Source organism: Aristolochia californica, unplaced genomic scaffold (genome assembly GCF_029961685.1).
Source record: "Aristolochia californica isolate CCGP_79_NKW_82.1479 unplaced genomic scaffold, dmAriCali1.0.hap1 SCAF_7, whole genome shotgun sequence".
Taxonomy (NCBI): domain Eukaryota; kingdom Viridiplantae; phylum Streptophyta; class Magnoliopsida; order Piperales; family Aristolochiaceae; genus Aristolochia; species Aristolochia californica.
This window is the reverse complement of record NW_027182268.1, coordinates 5890441-5908246: the sequence shown is the minus strand read 5'-3', so window position 1 is coordinate 5908246 and position 17806 is coordinate 5890441. Positions and strand designations below refer to the sequence as shown.

Sequence of the window (17806 nt, the reverse complement as noted above, 5' to 3'; positions counted from 1 at the left end):
AACTGGACATTAAGGCCATGGTGACGAAGTCAGTCTGAGATCTTCAGTGGGTATCCTGTATTATTTTAGTAGAAGCATCGCGTCCAGAACCACGGTGAGTGAGATTTGCTCGGCAATGGGTCAGTTCATCACCAATATGTCGAATTAGGCACTGCCACTGCATCTGATCAGAACCTTCATCTGTAGGCCAGCAAGTCATATATTCGGTGCAAACAACAAGATCCTTACTGCAATATGCCGCACAATCTTCAAGTTCCGCGCCGCATTGCACGATGGAATTTTAACTTTCTTCTTACCAGCAACACTTCGACGTCAATGGAAACCTGAAAAAATACCCTTTTTAATTTCACGCCAGAACCCATCTCCTGAAACGGCAAAAAAGGTCCAGCGAGTAGGTTAGTGGATGCATATTTTCAATCCTTGTTCTAACAGTAAAGTCGTCGAACAGGCAGCGATCACAAAATAAAGTAATACACTGATGCTTCCTTCCAGGTTTGGGATAGGATATACTGGTTAAACTTGAACAACCACGTTTGGAGAAGTTATTGGCCTGTCCGGAGTGAAATTCATGCGTGTTCTCAGGAAGCTATCTTCTTGCGTCTGAGCCTTCTGATGCTTTCTTTGGGTTTCGACAGTCCCATTTCCTCCTCCGTCACGATTCCTGATATGACAAGAGAAGCTGATGTCAGTTTTGGTCGCTGCATTGATTCAAACAGTATAAAGAGGCTTTAAGGTGTAGACCAGAGTATAGTACAGAGACGGCACGTCTTTCGACAGTAACTGTTGACCGGAGGTTGGCAAACTGGTTCCGAGGATAAACTTACCGGCGAAAAAAATAAATAGGCATGAATTTGGCCATTGCCTGCTGAATTAGCAGCTCTTTACCAATTCTAAGTTTTCGTGTTCTGGCCATTATCTGCTCCATTTTTTTCTCAGAATCACGGGTAAATCCATATAACTGATTCCACATCGTCGTCACATTCGAGAATTCAACATAAAATAAGAGAAAGAAACTCCATGATCTTTGTATACACTACTTGAATATGAAACCAGTGTTTTTGGGAACGAGAGTCTACTTGCATGAGAAAGAGGGCCCTTCCTCCCTATTCTGCTCACTAAGTTTATCGATTCCAGCTGAATTACGCAGAGTTACCCTGCGTCTGTAGGAATCAAACTCGAGATCAGTTTTCATCCCTAACGCGATTTGACATTTACATCATAACTGGTGTTAGCTACCTCCCACCAATACTAATGCTACTTCAATCTAGTTATCAAAGAAGAAAAGAAGAACCGGAAAGAGATAATTGTGCCAGAGATCATCCCTGGCTCAGAGTTAATCGACCGTTACATTTGTAAAATTCACATGAGATGGCATATCTGCCATTAAACTGCACATTGGTATGTGGTAAATATGAACTGCTTGAAGAGAAACATCAATGGAGTTTGATCAATCCGTTGGTTCAGAGGGTAGGATACGCTTTCGGTACGAGTCCTCGTCAGCAATCACAGGTGGTATATTCCAAGTACCCAAAGCATGTCCTGATGACTTCCCTCCTGCAAAAGAGTTCCTTTTGTAAAAGATCATAGAAAAAATACTGTTTAAAGGGTAATAGAGGTAGTGGTTGTAACTAGTAAAAAAAAAGTTCACCTTCTTCGGTGGCTTCCTCACACCTTCTCCAATAATTTGAGGACAGATTGGGATCTAAACGCTTGGATAAGGATTCATACTTAGCTTCAGCCTCGGCTATAAATTTTGCCTGGAAAAACATTTTGGCTTTTATGAGAAAGAAGAGGAGAGAGAGCGATAAGAGTACATGGAAACTTGAATTTTGCCTCGTGTGAATGTATGCCCTTTGGAATGTCCACCCAATGTAAGCAACAGATTAACAGTAGCTCATTGTCAGTCTATAAGGCAGACTTTTGAGTTTCTACTGTGACCTCAACTCACCAGCATGCTTGGAGCCATAGAAGCTCCGTATAATCCAACGAACATGCGCAAAATGTTGAAATTATTCTCCACAACATCATCCTAAAGACACACAGAGATGATTACATTCATCTGTGAATGGAAAAAATGAATACTGGGTTGTGACAGAAAAGGTAAAAAGGGAAGAGCAAAGAAGAAATTGATTCAAGAAATAGAAGTACCTCATAATCAAACCTGAAGCACCATTTTGCCATCCAGTCATTTCGTAGAGAAAAGTTGCATGCTTGTACAAGAAAAACATAAATGAAAACATAAATTTATTAGAGCATAGACACTGATAAGAACTCCAGATGCAAGTATGCATCAAATGTTAACAGAATTTCATACCTAAAATAAATAATTTCAAGGATCACAGTTTCCATAATAACAATTATCTTACTGTCAATGTTTTCCAGAAGCAAACAAAAACATAGACATATGTGCAGATATTTAAAGCATAAAATTGGCCCGGGCCAGGTTGAATTGAATCAGGGACTACCAATCCCAGTGTCAACACTATCCACAAAAGAAAAAAAAGGGATGACCTCTAATTGATGTCTCTAAGTTAATTGAACTTTAAGTGGGTCCAGATCATGTGAGGCACAATAGTTTCACAGATAAAACAAGATATCTCCTAACTCATCAGAGATCTAATGGAGTGGGATGGTTTTGCCTGTATGCTACCTAATCTGTGTATAATCATAAAGAACAGGTAAGGTGCTGACATTGCAATCTCAAGCTACAAAACATAGAACGCTCATATAATTAGATTTTGTACAAACTTCTAGTCACTGAAATATAAATGTTTCTTATGCCATTCATTTGAAAGAGTAAAAAATATCCGGGTTCATTGCAGAAGCATGATTTCTCTGATTTGAAAATTACATTAAGATCCCTAAATCAGAGAGCAAAAAGTAATTTGAAAAATTACAAACTCAATTTCGGATGCAGTTCAGACAGAAGGTGCTGAATGAGACACAAGGAGAAAAGAAAAGGAAAAGTACTTACAAGTCATCTGATATCTCGACCAAGAACTCTGACACCAATAAAAACTCCATATGCAAGTCATTAACCTTTTAGGAGAGTAATAAACCAAAAAATTGATCAAAGAACAGCCAACAGCAGTTGCTATAACCATGCAGGGGCACAAATACAATGTTTCAGAATGTTATAGTTTACTTGAGAGAGAGAGAGAGAGAGAGAGAAATGGTAAGCTAAATGAATTACTTGTTGGCTTCTCAGTTCATATAACAAAAGATTTAGAACCCGATAATCAAAGGACTTGAGATGTATTGCTCTGATCACATCTTCAACAGAAATCTGACGAATAAAACTTTGATCAGCAAGAGCTCAAAAGAAGAGAAACCATACATAAAATATTTTTAATGTACATCTTTTAAAAAAAGTATGGTGGAAGCACCTCGGTTTTGCTAGTAAGAGCATGGCAGAGCTTTCTTTCTAATTCCCAGTACTCGGTCCCATCACTTAGCTCTGCTTTTATTCTATGTTCAGAAAATATTAAGGGAGAAGAGATAGATTTTAGAAAAGGGCACGACAGATCCTGTGCTTTAAAAGAATTCTTTATAATGTAAAGGGAGTGCTCACCTCTCTGTCAATAGTCCAAGTCGCTCAAGTAAAAGACTAAGAGGCCCAAAGGGATCTGTTTTGAACAGTTCCAGAAACTTCTTTGCTAACTCTTGATTGCCCTCGAGCATCTAGAATTCAGATAAAAAAATAAACCAAATAATAAATTCTTCCTTTCTAAGATATTGGATATCAAAAAAACATATTTTCCCACCTTATGTGTATCATTTGAGTTGGGTAGAGTTCTGTCTGTAGAAGTAACCTCCAATCGTAAATGCAAAAGTTCCTCATTGAAGTTATCCAACTATATGGAGAAAAACATGAAGCAGTTATGAAGGATATGTCTATTTAACAGAAGCAAGTAGAGTGATAATGGGTGTCTTTCACCTGATATATGTAGCTCTCAGTAAAACTAAGCACGGGTAGGAATCTAAACACAGATTGTGGGTTGCAAGCATCCATTCCATGAAACATAAAATACGATCTGCACTGCTCCCAACAAAACAAGATTTAATATAAGACACCAAGAAATACAAAAGGAGAAGAAAATGGATTTTAAGATATAGTGAAAATGGATATCTAGACCATATAGGAAATAAAATAATTCAAAAAGCTTAGAGCTCATACACAATTACTCAAGAATTGTCCATTAAATCAGAAAGTTGAATATCAGTGTAAGAGGCAATAAAAAAATTTCTGTGGGAAAAACACAAATTTATTTGGTTTAGATTGACTGAAATTAGTTGTTTTTTTGTTGAAGTAGTTTGAGTGGTATTCTTTGTAATTATAAGGGTGAGTGGCATAAACTGTAATTAGTGTTTGGTTTAGTTTGACTGAAATTAGTTGTTTTTTTTTTAAGTAGTTTAAGTGGTATTCTATGTAATTATGAGGGCGAGTGGCAAAAACTGTAATTAGTGGTTAGTTTAAGTGTTCTTTTTTATTCTTATGTATTAGGACATCTATGTCCCACCTATATAAATAAGAAAGAGAAGGGGAGGAGCTCAAACTCGTGTTCTTTCTTAACCCCTAAAGTTTCTCTCCTCAACTTGTGCTCTGGTCTTCTCTTTCTCATCTTTTCTTTTCTTCTTCCTTCTTTCTTCTTCTTCTCAAACCAAGTTATCCATGGATTAAACCCTAGAATTCAACATGATATCAGAGCTGGAATTCTAGGGTTTAAAGTAAAGTTGATCAAGTTATGAAAGTTTAGTGGAAAGAAAACCCAATTCAGACTTCAAGCAACAAAGGGTTTCACTAGTTTTGAAGAGGGGCAAAAGGTTGAAGTCAATTCAGCAAGTTCTCTCCTTAATCAGATAATTTTCACCTTATTGTTCACATTATGAGGGATTTAATTCAAGTTTTTGATAGTCACAAAGTTGTTTTTACTCAAGCCTCATTATCCCCCTCAAAATTCGTTTTTTCTTCATATTGAATGGCTAAAATCACCATTTTTGTCATGTGCACGAGTTTCCTTCATTCCTTGTTTGTTTGATCTAACTTTTTATGCCAAAAATTCCTCCTTAGGAATGATATAAGTCCTCTTGAAGCTCTCCTTAAGTTCTGGTTTGTTGAAGGAGTGGGTACTCAAATAAGTAGTCAGTCCAAGAGTATTTTGGTCATTTCCCACATTTCCCGCATTACATTTTTGGTTTATAGTATAGCTATTAAATAGAAAATGTTTTACTTTATCACCAGTTCAATTTCCATTCAATTTAGACATGTATTTTAGGAGTTATGTATTTTTGAATATTGAGGGGCATTTTTATCCTTTTGTAAAATTTCACTTAAAACCCTAATTATAAAAGAAGAGGATGTGTCTTTTTGGCACTGTCTCCAAGGCAGCAAGGCTGTTGTTCATCCAGGCCACTTTTCCTCCTCTTTTCTCCTCTATTTTCTCCCCAATCACATATTTTTCAACCCTAAGTTAGGGTTTGAAGAATAGTTTTGGAAAGTAATCACTAATTCTAGTTCGTTTTTTATTGTTTTCTTACCAGCAATTAGTTCATTTTTTTTCCATTTTTAATCACCATTGGTTGTTGAGTGATTAGAATTCTGGTTTACAATCTCAAACAGCAAAAAAAAAAAATCGAAAAAGGGGTCATGCTTGTGTGATCTATTGGCTGGTTTCCTTGCTTGTTACTTCCTGAATTTGACCACTTGACATTACATAGTTTTGCATTCCATAGCTTCAAATATTTGTTAGTTTTCATAAATTCTTGTCCTCTGTCCTCCTAAGTTAATCTAAAGGTGCTGGTTTTCTGGAAAACATGTTTTTGTAAGTTATATCTGAATTATCAAATACTCACTCTTCCTCTACATATACTGATTTCAACAAAGGTGATCCCTTCATGATTACTACAATTCCACTTAAAAGCTTAAGTAATTACTTGTCTTGGTCCCAATGTGTGAAATGTTTTCTGGTTACTAGAGACCTTGTTGAGCATATAACTCAGCCACCTATGCATGAGGATCACCCCCCCTTACCATAAGTGATTGAGGGAAGACACACTAGTTATTAACTAGTTGATTAATAGTATGGAGGAACATGTGGCGAACAGTGTGGTGCACCTAGAGAAAGCTAAAGTAATTTAGGACACAAATTTTGAATAATATTCTACCCCTAGCGGTCTAAAAAAATTTATGACATTTTTTAGGAGATGTGCAACACAAAGATTAAAGAAAATCTTCATGAATAATTTGCCAAATTCAGAGGGTTGCTACAAGAGTGGAAGATTACACAACTATATGCACTTGATATTGCCAGACAGGAAAAGCATAGGGAAGACCTGGTCTCAGCTATATGTCTTGCTAACCTACCACCTTACTTGGATGTTGCCAAGTCATGGGTACTTAGCTCTACTGCAAAACCTTCTTTTAATGATGTATGTGCAGCCACGCTACAGTTAAAGAGTCCAACAATCAACCAGAACAAGTGGAAAACTAAGCTATGTTCTCCCAAGGGAGAGAGAATAATGGTTCTGGTAGAGGTAACGGATGAGGTGGAAAGACACCTGGCAAAGGAAGAGGTAGAAGTGGGAATGCTCCTACCTCTAACACTAGTGGTTAGCAAAAGAAGTGTACCTTTTGTGGGCTCAACAACCATCTAGTTGAAAATTGTTGGAACCTACATGACAAACCACATTACTTTAAGGTTAATCAAGCATCGACCTCTACTACATCCACCAATAGTGAAACACCCTCAAAGTCCTCCAGAGAAAGATTGACTCTATCAGAAGAGGATCATGAATTGTTTGAGAAGTTCAAAAGTATGATGGTTGCTGCCCAAAGCAACACAATCGCCACAATTGCTACAACTGGTACGTCTTCCTTTCTCTCATGCTCTAGCAAACAACCTTGGATCATTGATTCCGGAGCCTCTGAGCACCTCACAAGTAAAATTGAAAATTCATCCTCTATGACACCATGCACTTTAGATTACTTTGTCTCCATTGCAAATGGATAATAAACTAGGATTCAGGGTACTAGTATATACACCATTTCACCAACATTTTCACTTTCTAATGTCTTGTTTGTCCCTTAATTTCCGTCGAGTCAATTGAGTAAAAAACCAAATTGTTCTATTACTTTTTTTTCATCTCATTGTGTATTTCAGGACATCGAGATGAAACAAGTGAATAGTGGCGACCATGAGAGAGGGGGCCTTTACTATATGGACCCTACTACATTGACAACAATAGCAACAACCACAACAGAAGAGGCTTCCAAATGGCATAAAAGGCTTGACCATCCCTCATTAGCAAATTTAAAAAGTTTAGTTCCCTCTTTTCATTCGGTTTTACAGTTGTCATGTGAATTTTGTTAGTTTGGGAAACACCATAGATCAGTTTTTCAACCCAGGCAAAACAATATTGCTTCTAGTCCTTTTACATTAGTTCATTCGAATGTGTGGGGACTTGTTATGTCCCAAATATATCTTAATCTAAGTATTTTTTTATATTTGTGGATGATTATTAGAGAGTTACATGGTTATATTTGATGAAAAACAAGGTTGAAGTATTTTCCTATTTTTACCTACTTTTGTGCTATGGTGGAAAATCGGTTTAAAACCAAGGTCAAAATCTTTCAGTCTAATAACACGAAAGAGTATGTTTCCTCTCCCTTTCAATGTTTTTCAAAGAAAAAGGGATCATTCATCAATCATCCTGCGTTTATACACCTCAACTGGTGTATCCAAAAGAAGACATCGCAATCTTGTAGAAGTTGGTCGAACTATTATGTTGTTTATGCAGGTTCCCCAGTTTTTATTGGCCTTATGTAGTCCTTACTGCTTGTTTTTTTATTAACCATATGCCATCCAGTGTGCTCAAAAGTCCTACCCCCATCTCCAAGTTGTTTCCCGATTCAGTTGTCTTCCTATTGGCACAAGTTATTTGGATGCACATCTTTTGTTCATCACTTGGGGCCTCCCCAAGGTAAATTCTTTCCTCGGGTTGTTAAGTGCATTTTCTTGGGGTATTCCAAAGAAAAAAAAACTATTTTCTTTTACTCTCCGTTCTTGAAGAAAACATTTATCTTAGCTAATGTTTCCTTTTTTTTAGCATAAACCTTATTTTTCTGCTAGCTCTCCTCCTAGTTTCTCATCATCTACAGGGATGCCAAAGCCACTTATTCCGGTGGATTATGATTTTCAGACCATGGACCAGCCTTCGAAAGACCCTCTCTCTACATCCATTGATCAATCATCTGTAGAGTCTTCATATGATCTCGAGGTATGTTCTCTTTCTTCATTTCCAATAGTTTATGACCACCTTATGATACTAGGCCAATTGCTCGCAAAGAGCCCTGCTCCATTGCTATTAGACCTCCATCCACTTCATCTCTCATTATGTTTTCACTCACTATTTGTCTCCGAGTTGTCTCTTTTTTGTCTGTAGTGTCTTCTTCCACCATTCCTACCCATATGAGGAGGCTTTCACTAATCCGAGGTGGAAATCTGCCATGGATGTAGAGATTCTAGCTATGTACCACAATTCCACTTGGCATTTGACCACTCTTCTGCCAGGAAAAAAGGCAATCGAGTGCAAATGGGTCTTCTCCCTAAAGTATAATCCAGATGGTTATATTGCTCGATACAAGGCTTGGTTGGTTGCTAAAGGTTATACTCAGTTTTATTGTGTTGACTATGATGAAACCTTTTCTCTTGTTCAAAACGAACTCGGTCAGAGTTCTTATTTCTCTAGCAACCAATTTTTAATGGGTGTTACATCAGCTAGATGCCCACAATGCTTTCTTAAACAGTATACTCTTTGAGGAAGTCTACATGTGCTAATAACCTGGTTATGTGGTTGAGAGGGAAAAAGTATGCCGACTGAATAAAATAATATATGGGTTGAAATAATCTCTGCGGGCTTGGTTTGATAAACTAATCGTTACAAAACTTGGGTTCAAGAGGTGTGAAAGTGATCGCTCAGTGTTTACCAAAAATTCCACTAAGAGCAACATTCTTATGGCGGTATATGTGGATGATATTGTTATTATGGGTAATGATCTTTGTAGCATTCAGCAGGTAAAGTAGGACCTTAATAAGGAGTTCCAAACCAAGGACCTTGGGCTTCTCAAGTACTTCCTTGGGATTGAAGTTTTTCAATCCAAACATGGTATAGTCCTATTACAAAGGAAGTATGTACTTGATTTGTTGAAGGAAACCAAGATGCAAGGATGCAAGCCTGCGGACACACCTAAGAAACCTAATGTTAAGTTGTGTGTAGTAACTAGTAGTGATGTTGATGTTGGTCGATTTCAATGGTTAGTTGGGATATTGATCTATCTCACAGTCACAAGACCAGATATTTTTTATTTGGTCAATATTATTAGCCAGTATATGCATCAACCACAACAATCACATTGGGAAGTGTTGGAAATAATTCATCGGTATCTCAAGAAAAATCTAGGTCAAGGGCTACTATATAAATGTCATGGTCATACAGAAATTGAAGGCTTTGCTGATGCTGACTGGACTATGTCCCCTGATGACAGAAAATCCACCTTTGGTTATTGCACAACTATTGGGGGGCAATCTAGTCACCTGGAGAAGCCAAAAACAAAATGTAGTGGCTTGATCGAGTGTGAAAGTGGAATATAGAGTTATGACACTTGCAGTAAGTGAATTGTTATGGTTAAAATCATTCATGAATGAGTTTGGGTTTCGAATAATCAAGCCTATATAGCTTCACTGTGACAATTAGGCAAGTATTCATATTGCGACCAATCCTATCTTTAATGAGAGAACCAACCACATTCAGATAGTTTGTCATTTCAGATGAGAAAAACTTCAAGCTGGAATTATATTTATGCACTATATCCCTTCTAAGAATCAATTGGCAAAAATCTTCACAAAGGCTATTGCTGCAAGGTCACTCATAGATACCTACTCCAAGCTGGGAATATTTGATATTTTCTTCCCAGCTTGAGGGAGAGTGTTGAAGTAGTTTGAGTGGTATTTTATGTAATTATGAGAGTGAGTGACATAAACTGTAATTAGTGGTTAGTTTAAGTGTTTTTTTATTCTTATGTATTAGGGCACCTAAATAAGAAAGAGAAGGGGGGGGGGGGGGGGGGGGGGGGGGGGGGGGGGAGGGTGGAGGGCTTAAACTTGTGCTCTCTCTTAATCCCTAAAGTTTCTCCCCTCAACTTATGCTCTTGCGTTCTCCTTCTCATCTTCTCTTCTCTTCTTCATTTTTTCTTCTTCTTTTTCCTTTTTGTTTTCAAACCAAGTTATCAATGGATTAAACCCTAGAATTCAACACTTTTCACATTTAAAGAAAAAACTCAAATTAGCAATTGGTACCTCACACTGACACATCTGCATTGACTCTTGAAACTCCAGAGAAGATAAATAAAAAAGGCTAACCTAACTGATTGAGAAACAATCTAACTAATAAAAGACAGTTTTAGAGCCTTAATCATTCTTACTTTCCCTAAAAATGTGAACCTTTTGTGATGATATTATCGTCTTGAATAGAAAAATTAATTACTCACAAAATCTTCTAGAGTAGAGTTTGCTCGCTGCATTGCTTCCAATCCAACCATAGCTTCATCTTCTACACTAGATTTCAATGAACGGTATTCCTTCCCATGTTTGACGTTGAGTGTAGCAGGAGGGTCTGCACTGACTTGTGGACAATCTACAACATAACCTATTCCAGCATTTAAATGAATTAAAAAAGACATCTAACCCGGTCAAGTGAGACACTATAAGCTCTTTCAATCCAGCTCCTACCTGCTGGAACCAAAAGTTGTGCCTCCAGAACCGCAGAAGAAATCTGGAAAGAGGAATTAGTTGCACTTGGATGCCTTCATAGGTGAAACACACCAAATGTAAATGCAACAGGAGAAACTACAAAACTAGACCTTCGGCAGATTTTCTGCAATGAGACGGAACTTCCTTTCCATACTTACTCCACAAGGTTGCGCCTACACATGTTGAAAATTCAAATTAGCATTAAGTGAAAGCTGAATAACAAGCTGGTATGAGAAACTCCATAGCATGAGAGTTCGCTAAGGCGACCAACAAAAGACAGTTTTGGTTGAATTACAGTGCGGAAAAAATAATCTGACAGTAAACGTCTAATAAGATAAAAGCCGAAGCATATGAGAAAAACAAAAGTAGGGTGTGATCGTTAAAGAAGGGATTATAAAGACATAGTTTTGGTTGATTTGCAGTGCGGGAAAATAATCTGACAGAAGATAAAAGCAGAAGCATATGAGGAGAAACCAAAGTAGGGAATGATCGTTCGATTGAGTTAATTCATCTAATTGCGGCACCCAAAATTGGATGTAGGCGTACATGCAATATTAGCTACAAGAAAATGGATTTTCCCTCAGTTCCATCTCTCAAAGAGAGTAGAAGAGAGCGGAATTACCATGAATAGCAGGAAATTTGCTAGGAAGCGATCCGAGTCGTGGTTAGAAGAAAGGTCGCGACTTTCTAGAAAAGAGAGCATTTTCTGGACCTCCTCCAGCTTGTGGAGAGTTTCCATCTTCAATTTTCCGTCTAATTGCAATCAAACGTCTATTGTCGCACTGTGGCGACAGAACGGGTCTCCGGCCTACGTCTCCCGTTCTCCTACACGGACGACGCTCACACGTTGCTGTCACTAACCTCATGCCATGGAACACTCGAATATACCCTGAAGGCATTAATGGCCATTTTTTACACCTAAGTCCCAGCTTCCTGAATCCTACCCCGCTTATATTCACACAACAGCTATTTCACACGCTATAATTTCGTAAGCTCTGTTCTTTTCCCTCTTTAAAATTTAAATAAAATTTTAAATCGAGTAAAAACTCTGAATGAAATCAGCATTAGATAAAGGTATTTGCAAACAGGGCGTTGTTGATGGAATACCAAGCATTTTGATGCAAACTTTGGCTTTATAGTCTTTCAGATTCAACTTGTTTTGATTCATTCATTAACAAGCGCGAACAATCCATTGGCTGCTACAAAATGGCAGTGATGCTTCCAGAAAGTTGTTACAATCTCTCCTGTGAAGTCAATACAAGAAGCCAGGAATTTATAGCTATGAAAGGTCAATCCTCTTCCTTACACCGAAAACAACACAAGCAACCAGCAAAACCAGAGATAATGATGGATAGATACGTTTTGTATCCTACACTTCATCATTATCAAATCCTCTCTGACTCGCTATCTCAGCTGTTTCTCTCTCGTCTTGCATCTTCCTTCTCTGCAATTGGTTTCCTTGTTTCAGTTGTTGGATGCTCAGAGTCCCGACGCACTCCTCTCAACTTTCCAGACTTGCTAAGGGCCAGAATCAGGTCAAGTTGTTTTTGTTGTTGTTCCTATATACAATGAGATTTTCAATAATAAGTCACAACAGCAACCAATTCCGGCATTCATAATCTCAAACATATCATTGTAAGGCTGTTAAGGAAGTCCAATAGTTTACTGCAAATCACCTGCATTGCTAGCAAGACTTTCTGAATTTCACCGAGCTCCTTCTCAAGGATATCCTTCTGCATTGCTAATGCTCGCGTTGCCTCAGAATTCTTCTGAACTAAAGCAGCAGACTGTAGATATCATATCAATGTAAAACATCAGCTAAGGTGAACATTTTAACTTTTACATGGTCGTAGACAACTTGCAGGAAAGTAAAGGCTGCTTTTACATAGAACTAGCCAGCTTATCCATGTATAAGCATGAGGTCATTTACTCTAAATTAATTCTCACAAACATAAGAACCAGTTGATGCTGGAAGTTTTGACAAATACAAAAAAGAAATAACAACCCCAGACCTTTTGATCCCTTTTAAGACAGGTGCAGCGCCCTGTAATGCATAAGATCTACTTGAAAATCAGCTTCCACTCCACAGACACTTGTTCGGAGTTCAGCTAGAGGTTTTAACTCCCTACTTCTCATGTCTTCTGAGATGTGATCAACACAAAAACAACATCCACTAGAAAAAACTCAATTCTACCTTCTACTATTGAATTCATTCCATCAAATGCTTAAAACAATGGAATGTCTAAAATTAAACAACTGCAATGTCTGAGGAAGTTTAAGTAGCAAATTATTCAGTTTCACTATGGATGTGGAAATTACATAACCAGCACGACTCTGTTACTAAAGGAAACCACAAGTACAACAACACGGCCTTGAAAGGCCAATCCACATCCTAAATCATTTTGTGACGCCTCTATCCTTCTATCTAGAGCTGGACAATCCTGATTTAGGAACTATATTTTACTGTCTGAATATATTTAGGCCAAGCACAGGCATCCCTAAAAGGATCTGAAGAGGGTGATGTCACAAGGCCGAGCTGTATAAACCTGTTACATGAAGTTCCAATCCTTGAAATAGGATTGCATATACATTTCAAAGAAAAAATGTTTCTTTCTATCTCTCTCTCGTATTTTTGTCTAAAACTTTATGGACTAGTGAATGGATATTGGATAAGCAGAAGATAAACCCCATATTTGTATGAACAAATCAAGACTAGCCATAAAAAAAACAAAAATCAGAAGAGAGAATCCCGTATGAGAAAGAAAAGCCTCAACCAACTTATGTGCCAAAGAAAAAACGCAAGAACAAACATCATAGAGCAAAGATAAGGCCATGGGAAAAGTACATTTTTTCTCTCAGCCTCTAGCTTAGGTGTATCACTGCATTAAAAAGTTCACACTTGTTATCACATCCGGTTTCTACCTATAATTAAAGTTTCAGTCGTTTTCCCCACTATTCTCAAAATTGTACACTGTTGAGCAGTTCAAAAGGCTAAACCTCTAAGCATCTTATTATTTCATTGTCACCATTCTTTCAGTAATTTTACTTAATTTCTAGCTCAACAGTGCCACCCTTTACCAATCAAAGGAAAAAATCGTCATCTTCATATTTGAGAGATGATAGTCAGTTTAGTCCCTACTCCCTAGAGACCCTCCAACATTCCAACCTTCTTTTCCAGACAGTTCCCCTCCTACTTCCTCTCTCTCTAAGCAACATTGGAACTACTTTTTTCTTCAAACACTCATTTGTTGTTTCAAGCAGAGGAATATGAAAAGAAAAACAAAGTCATCCAAAACGATTGAAATTTGATGAAAGAAGGATGAAAAACAGGAGAGAAGAAGACTCAAGAGAGCAGCCACATCAAGGAGTGCACAGTTCTTCTGGATGAAAATATTAAGGACAAGAATGGCAATATGAGTTCAGAACATATTAGTAACACTAAAAATAACCTTTTCCAATGCTTATCTTCCTCATTTTGGCTACAACCTAAAAATGCAAAACAAGTATAGATTTAGCAAGCCTCTCTTCGCATGATATGAACTCAAGCATAAAAGTCCTTATCTTTCCAGAAGTTCGTTCCTTGAAAGCTCTAATTGTAGTTTCAAGCAAAAGACCAAAAAGAAAAATGAAAGTTACAAGAGACAGGAGTATGAAATGCAACGTAAAGAGTATAAATGCAGTAAGAAGTACAGTGGGAGAAATAGTAATTGGCTCATTTTTCTTAAAAGAACAACTTGATCAAACGTAACACAGAGAAAGGAGAAAGAAAATAAAGTGTCAGAATTATAAAGACCTCAATAATTGGTTCTTTCAATGCCTTTCTAGTGATCCGAAACCGAATTCCTAGCTTCTCGAGCTGCCTGGATAGAACTCTAACAACAGTAGTAGAGCTCTTAAGATCCTCCTCCAACTTCTCAATTCTTTCAATTATGTTAAAGCTTGGATTTTCTGCCTTACATGAGTCTCTATCAATCCTCTGCCACTGTCTCAGACGAATAACAGAACTAATCGTAATAGCCCCTACCAAAAATACAAACTGCCCGACGAAAACCCTGTTCGCCAATGACACCTGGAATAACTTCTGTGAACCCCAGAACGCATAATTCACAGCACAACCAATCGAGAAAACGACACTAGGAGCAATACACAAGACTTCGACAATCGAAAGGACTGCATCCAAATTAAAACGCTGAAAGCCATCTCTTTGAACAGTCTCATCAATCCCTGCGTCTGGAAGTTGATTTCGTATAAATATTCTCAGAAAACAATAAAAAAAAATGAAGCTTCATGAAATTGAAGATTTTGGAGACTACCGGAATCAAAGGCACGGACCCGCCACCGAGTTTCCGGTAAAAATTCAAGCCTTCTCTTTACAGTACCTTGATGAAGAAGCTCAAATCTGATACCAGAGATGGGAATCGAGAGATTCAAAAGTGAAGGCTTTAACCGATTTGAGCAAATGTACAATGAACTCACAATGTGAGAACGAGGATTTGATAAAAGAGTATGAGAAGCAGTAGTAGCAACGGACATCTCTGCTGCTAATTGCATCTTTTTCTTGTCACCTTATTTTCAGATTTTCATCGCAGAGGACCAACAGGGTTCGAGTCGAAGCTTCCAATAAATCAAAATAGAGCCCAGGAATGTACCTGCTTTAGGGTTCAAAGAGGAGAGTAATGGTAAGGACTCAGGAATTTCATGGCATGGCAGATTCCTCTTCTTTCTAAGGGCTGCGAGAGAAGTGAGAATGTGAGAACGAAGTCACAGGGGGGAGAGAGCGCACTCAATGGGTACATCTCGACAAAGTTCGACCGGCGATACGCCCAACCTTGGCTGCTTCAAGAAACGGCTTTAGGAGCCAGACTCGGTCAACACTTACTGAGTCAACCGAGTTGGGAGTTTGGTTGGCTATAATGCTCTACGTACAAGGAATTCATCTAATTAATGTTATAGGTAGAGTCAACATACGGATCGACTTTAATGGTAATTTAGGGATTTTACACTTGCATTCGGTTGCCCTAGTTTTCTCCTAGCATTTGGAGGCGCCGTTATTAAGGTGATTATTGATGATCCTAAGTATAAAAGAGAGAGGTTAGAGACAAAATAAAGAGAGTATGAGTGTATGCGATTTCTCTTGTAAATTTTTCTTTATCATAGTGAATTATTGCAGCAATGGAAGAATAAGACATAGTCTCACCTTAAAGTGAACCTATATAAATATTGCATATTCGTAATTGATTATTATTGTTTTCGATAATATTAAATCAGTGTGTATAATTCCTAAGATTTTGGAGGTCAGAATGGGTTAAAAAAAAATTCAAAGTCTTAATCTAAAATCCATAAGGCTAATGAGCTAAATGGCCATTCATAAGGCATTAGCTTATCTAATCCTTGATTAGAAAAATAAATTCCCTTCAATTAGTTGAACAATTGACCAAAGTTGGTTCTATGCAATTGCATTGTAATTTGCTCTTTATTCAGGCAATTCAATCAAAGAATAAATAATGAAAGAATTACACTACAGCTACTCTCTCTTCGTCTTCTTCCTCCCTCTGTAATACACTAGTACGATAATTTGTAAATATTTCCCTGATATTAATTTAATCTTCAGGGTTCAGACCATTAGCGAGCACATGGATGAGGATGGATCGAAAAGGGCCGGCAGCAGGTACTTCCTTCCATTAATGCCATGCGCATTGTAGCTAGCGCCGGTGGTGGAGTCCACCAAGAGCAGCCCGGCGTAACCAGGGTATGCACCCTTACCGTACATCCCCGTGCAAGCGGACGCCGCCTCCAGCGGCGCCTCTGCCGGACCCTGGAAATACCCATTATCAAAAGGGTTGGTAACGGTGCCTGCTAGGAGGCTGGCGATGTTGATGATCATCCCGTCGACGCCAACGTCGTTGTTAGGAGCGACCAAAAGGGAGCTCTGAGGGCCGTACACTGGTTGGTGGAAGGGCCATGCGCAGGTACCGGGACACTGTGTCTCTGAGTTTCCGACCCAAATGTAAGCGAACTTCCCCTTACGAAGTCCCCACCGAGACGAGCCATGGGTTCCGCACCGGCTCATGCAGAAGCCATCGACGGTGACGTCGGCGGCGGTGAGTACTATATTGATGGAGTTCATCTGGGCGCCTTTGGCAGCCAGGCGGACGATGTGTTTCATCCGGAGGGATTTGCCGAGGGAGTAGCCCTCGTCGAGGGTCTGCGATTTGAGGGAGAGTGAGAGCGGGGGAGAAGAAGGCTTGGGAGTTGGAAGGTGGTTGTAGTACTTGTGGGTGGTCTGCCACCAGGCGGAGACGGACGGTTGGCCGCTCTTCCGAGGCTCGGAAGAGGAGAGAGAAGAGGTAAAGTCGAGGACGATAGCTCGCTGAGAAGGCGTGAACTTGCCATACCAGATAAGATTGATGGCCGTTGGTCCGCGGAGGAGGGGACCCTTGTGGTACTCCATCAGCAGTGGCTGCAGATCTTGAACCATTGAAGTAGTAAGCATCTTCGCCGCAAAAGCCGAGTAAAAGACACAGAAGAAAACGATCAGAAAATGCAGAAACGCCATCTTTTTTCAGAAGTAGATCAACGATGAGTTGTATTGATAGGCAGCCCAAAGATCAAGAACAGAAGAAGAAAGGATTGAATAGTGAGTAGTGAGTAGTGAATTGAATCTACAGAAGAACAAGTCTCTATATATATAGAGAGAGAGAGACAGAGAGAGGGCATCAAGCAGAGAAGGAAGGGGAAGGTTTAGCCAACTGTGAGACGCGTTTGTTTGGGTGGAAGACAAAAGAGAGCAGCTGACTTCCATGTCTTTCTTCCTGGACGCGGCATGTGGCCACTGGGTTCGACATCTCCATTAATTTTTCTTTATTTAAGCTTTTGCTCTCTCTCCATCGGAAGACGAAGGAGAGAAACCGAAATTGGAGGCCTGGGTGGACCACCCAGAGTGAATTGCGGGTGGTAGCAAAGAAACGCAATCATTTAGCATGATTACTTGTTAGTTG

The 17806-nt window shown here is 38.8% G+C and overlaps 3 protein-coding genes across 4 annotated transcripts; all 3 read right to left on the bottom strand.

The window, feature by feature from the left end:
• Positions 1-677: 677 nt before the first annotated feature.
• Positions 678-11707, bottom strand: LOC137936667 (uncharacterized). 2 transcript variants are annotated; one of them, XM_068781483.1, is made up of 14 exons: positions 11431-11707; positions 10919-10981; positions 10788-10830; positions 10547-10692; positions 3938-4039; positions 3765-3854; positions 3572-3681; positions 3387-3468; positions 3194-3286; positions 2975-3039; positions 2149-2161; positions 1949-2029; positions 1649-1757; positions 678-1554 (listed from the first exon to the last, which is right to left on the bottom strand). In XM_068781483.1, exons 1-14 carry the CDS (start codon positions 11545-11547, stop codon positions 1448-1450), a joined length of 1221 nt encoding a protein of 406 aa, XP_068637584.1. In that variant the 5' UTR covers positions 11548-11707; the 3' UTR covers positions 678-1447. The 2 variants fall into 2 exon arrangements, with proteins under 2 accessions (XP_068637584.1, XP_068637583.1); XM_068781482.1 differs by having other exon boundaries at positions 679-1554; positions 10547-10704; positions 11431-11706.
• A 276-nt stretch (positions 11708-11983) lies between these two features.
• Positions 11984-15624, bottom strand: LOC137936774 (uncharacterized). Its single transcript, XM_068781643.1, has 4 exons — positions 15122-15624; positions 14602-15038; positions 12485-12595; positions 11984-12367 (listed from the first exon to the last, which is right to left on the bottom strand). Exons 1-4 carry the CDS (start codon positions 15357-15359, stop codon positions 12218-12220), a joined length of 936 nt encoding a protein of 311 aa, XP_068637744.1. The 5' UTR covers positions 15360-15624; the 3' UTR covers positions 11984-12217.
• Positions 15625-16283: 659 nt separating this feature from the next.
• On the bottom strand, positions 16284-17535 carry LOC137936790 (protein PHOSPHATE-INDUCED 1-like). Its single transcript, XM_068781672.1, has one exon. The coding sequence runs from the start codon at positions 17362-17364 to the stop codon at positions 16423-16425; it is 942 nt and encodes a 313-aa protein (XP_068637773.1). The 5' UTR covers positions 17365-17535; the 3' UTR covers positions 16284-16422.
• Between the last annotated feature and the right edge of the window lie 271 nt (positions 17536-17806).

What these genes read in the sequence shown, in the direction of transcription:
- LOC137936667 (XM_068781482.1), bottom strand. Translation starts at nt 11,547, where the DNA reads ATGGAAACTCTCCACAAGCTGGAGGAGGTCCAGAAAATGCTCTCTTTT. An exon ending in CAAATTTCCTGCTATTCATG is followed by an intron (nt 10,982 to 11,430) that starts GTAATTCCGCTC and finishes CAACATGTGTAG; the next exon opens with GCGCAACCTTGTGGAGTAAG. An exon ending in TGAGGAAGCCACCGAAGAAG is followed by an intron (nt 1,555 to 1,648) that starts GTGAACTTTTTT and finishes ACTCTTTTGCAG; the next exon opens with GAGGGAAGTCATCAGGACAT.
- LOC137936774 (XM_068781643.1), bottom strand. Translation starts at nt 15,359, where the DNA reads ATGCAATTAGCAGCAGAGATGTCCGTTGCTACTACTGCTTCTCATACT. An exon ending in GGTCCGTGCCTTTGATTCCG is followed by an intron (nt 15,039 to 15,121) that starts GTAGTCTCCAAA and finishes ATCAACTTCCAG; the next exon opens with ACGCAGGGATTGATGAGACT. An exon ending in TGAAAGAACCAATTATTGAG is followed by an intron (nt 12,596 to 14,601) that starts GTCTTTATAATT and finishes TGATATCTACAG; the next exon opens with TCTGCTGCTTTAGTTCAGAA.
- LOC137936790 (XM_068781672.1), bottom strand. Translation starts at nt 17,364, where the DNA reads ATGGCGTTTCTGCATTTTCTGATCGTTTTCTTCTGTGTCTTTTACTCG.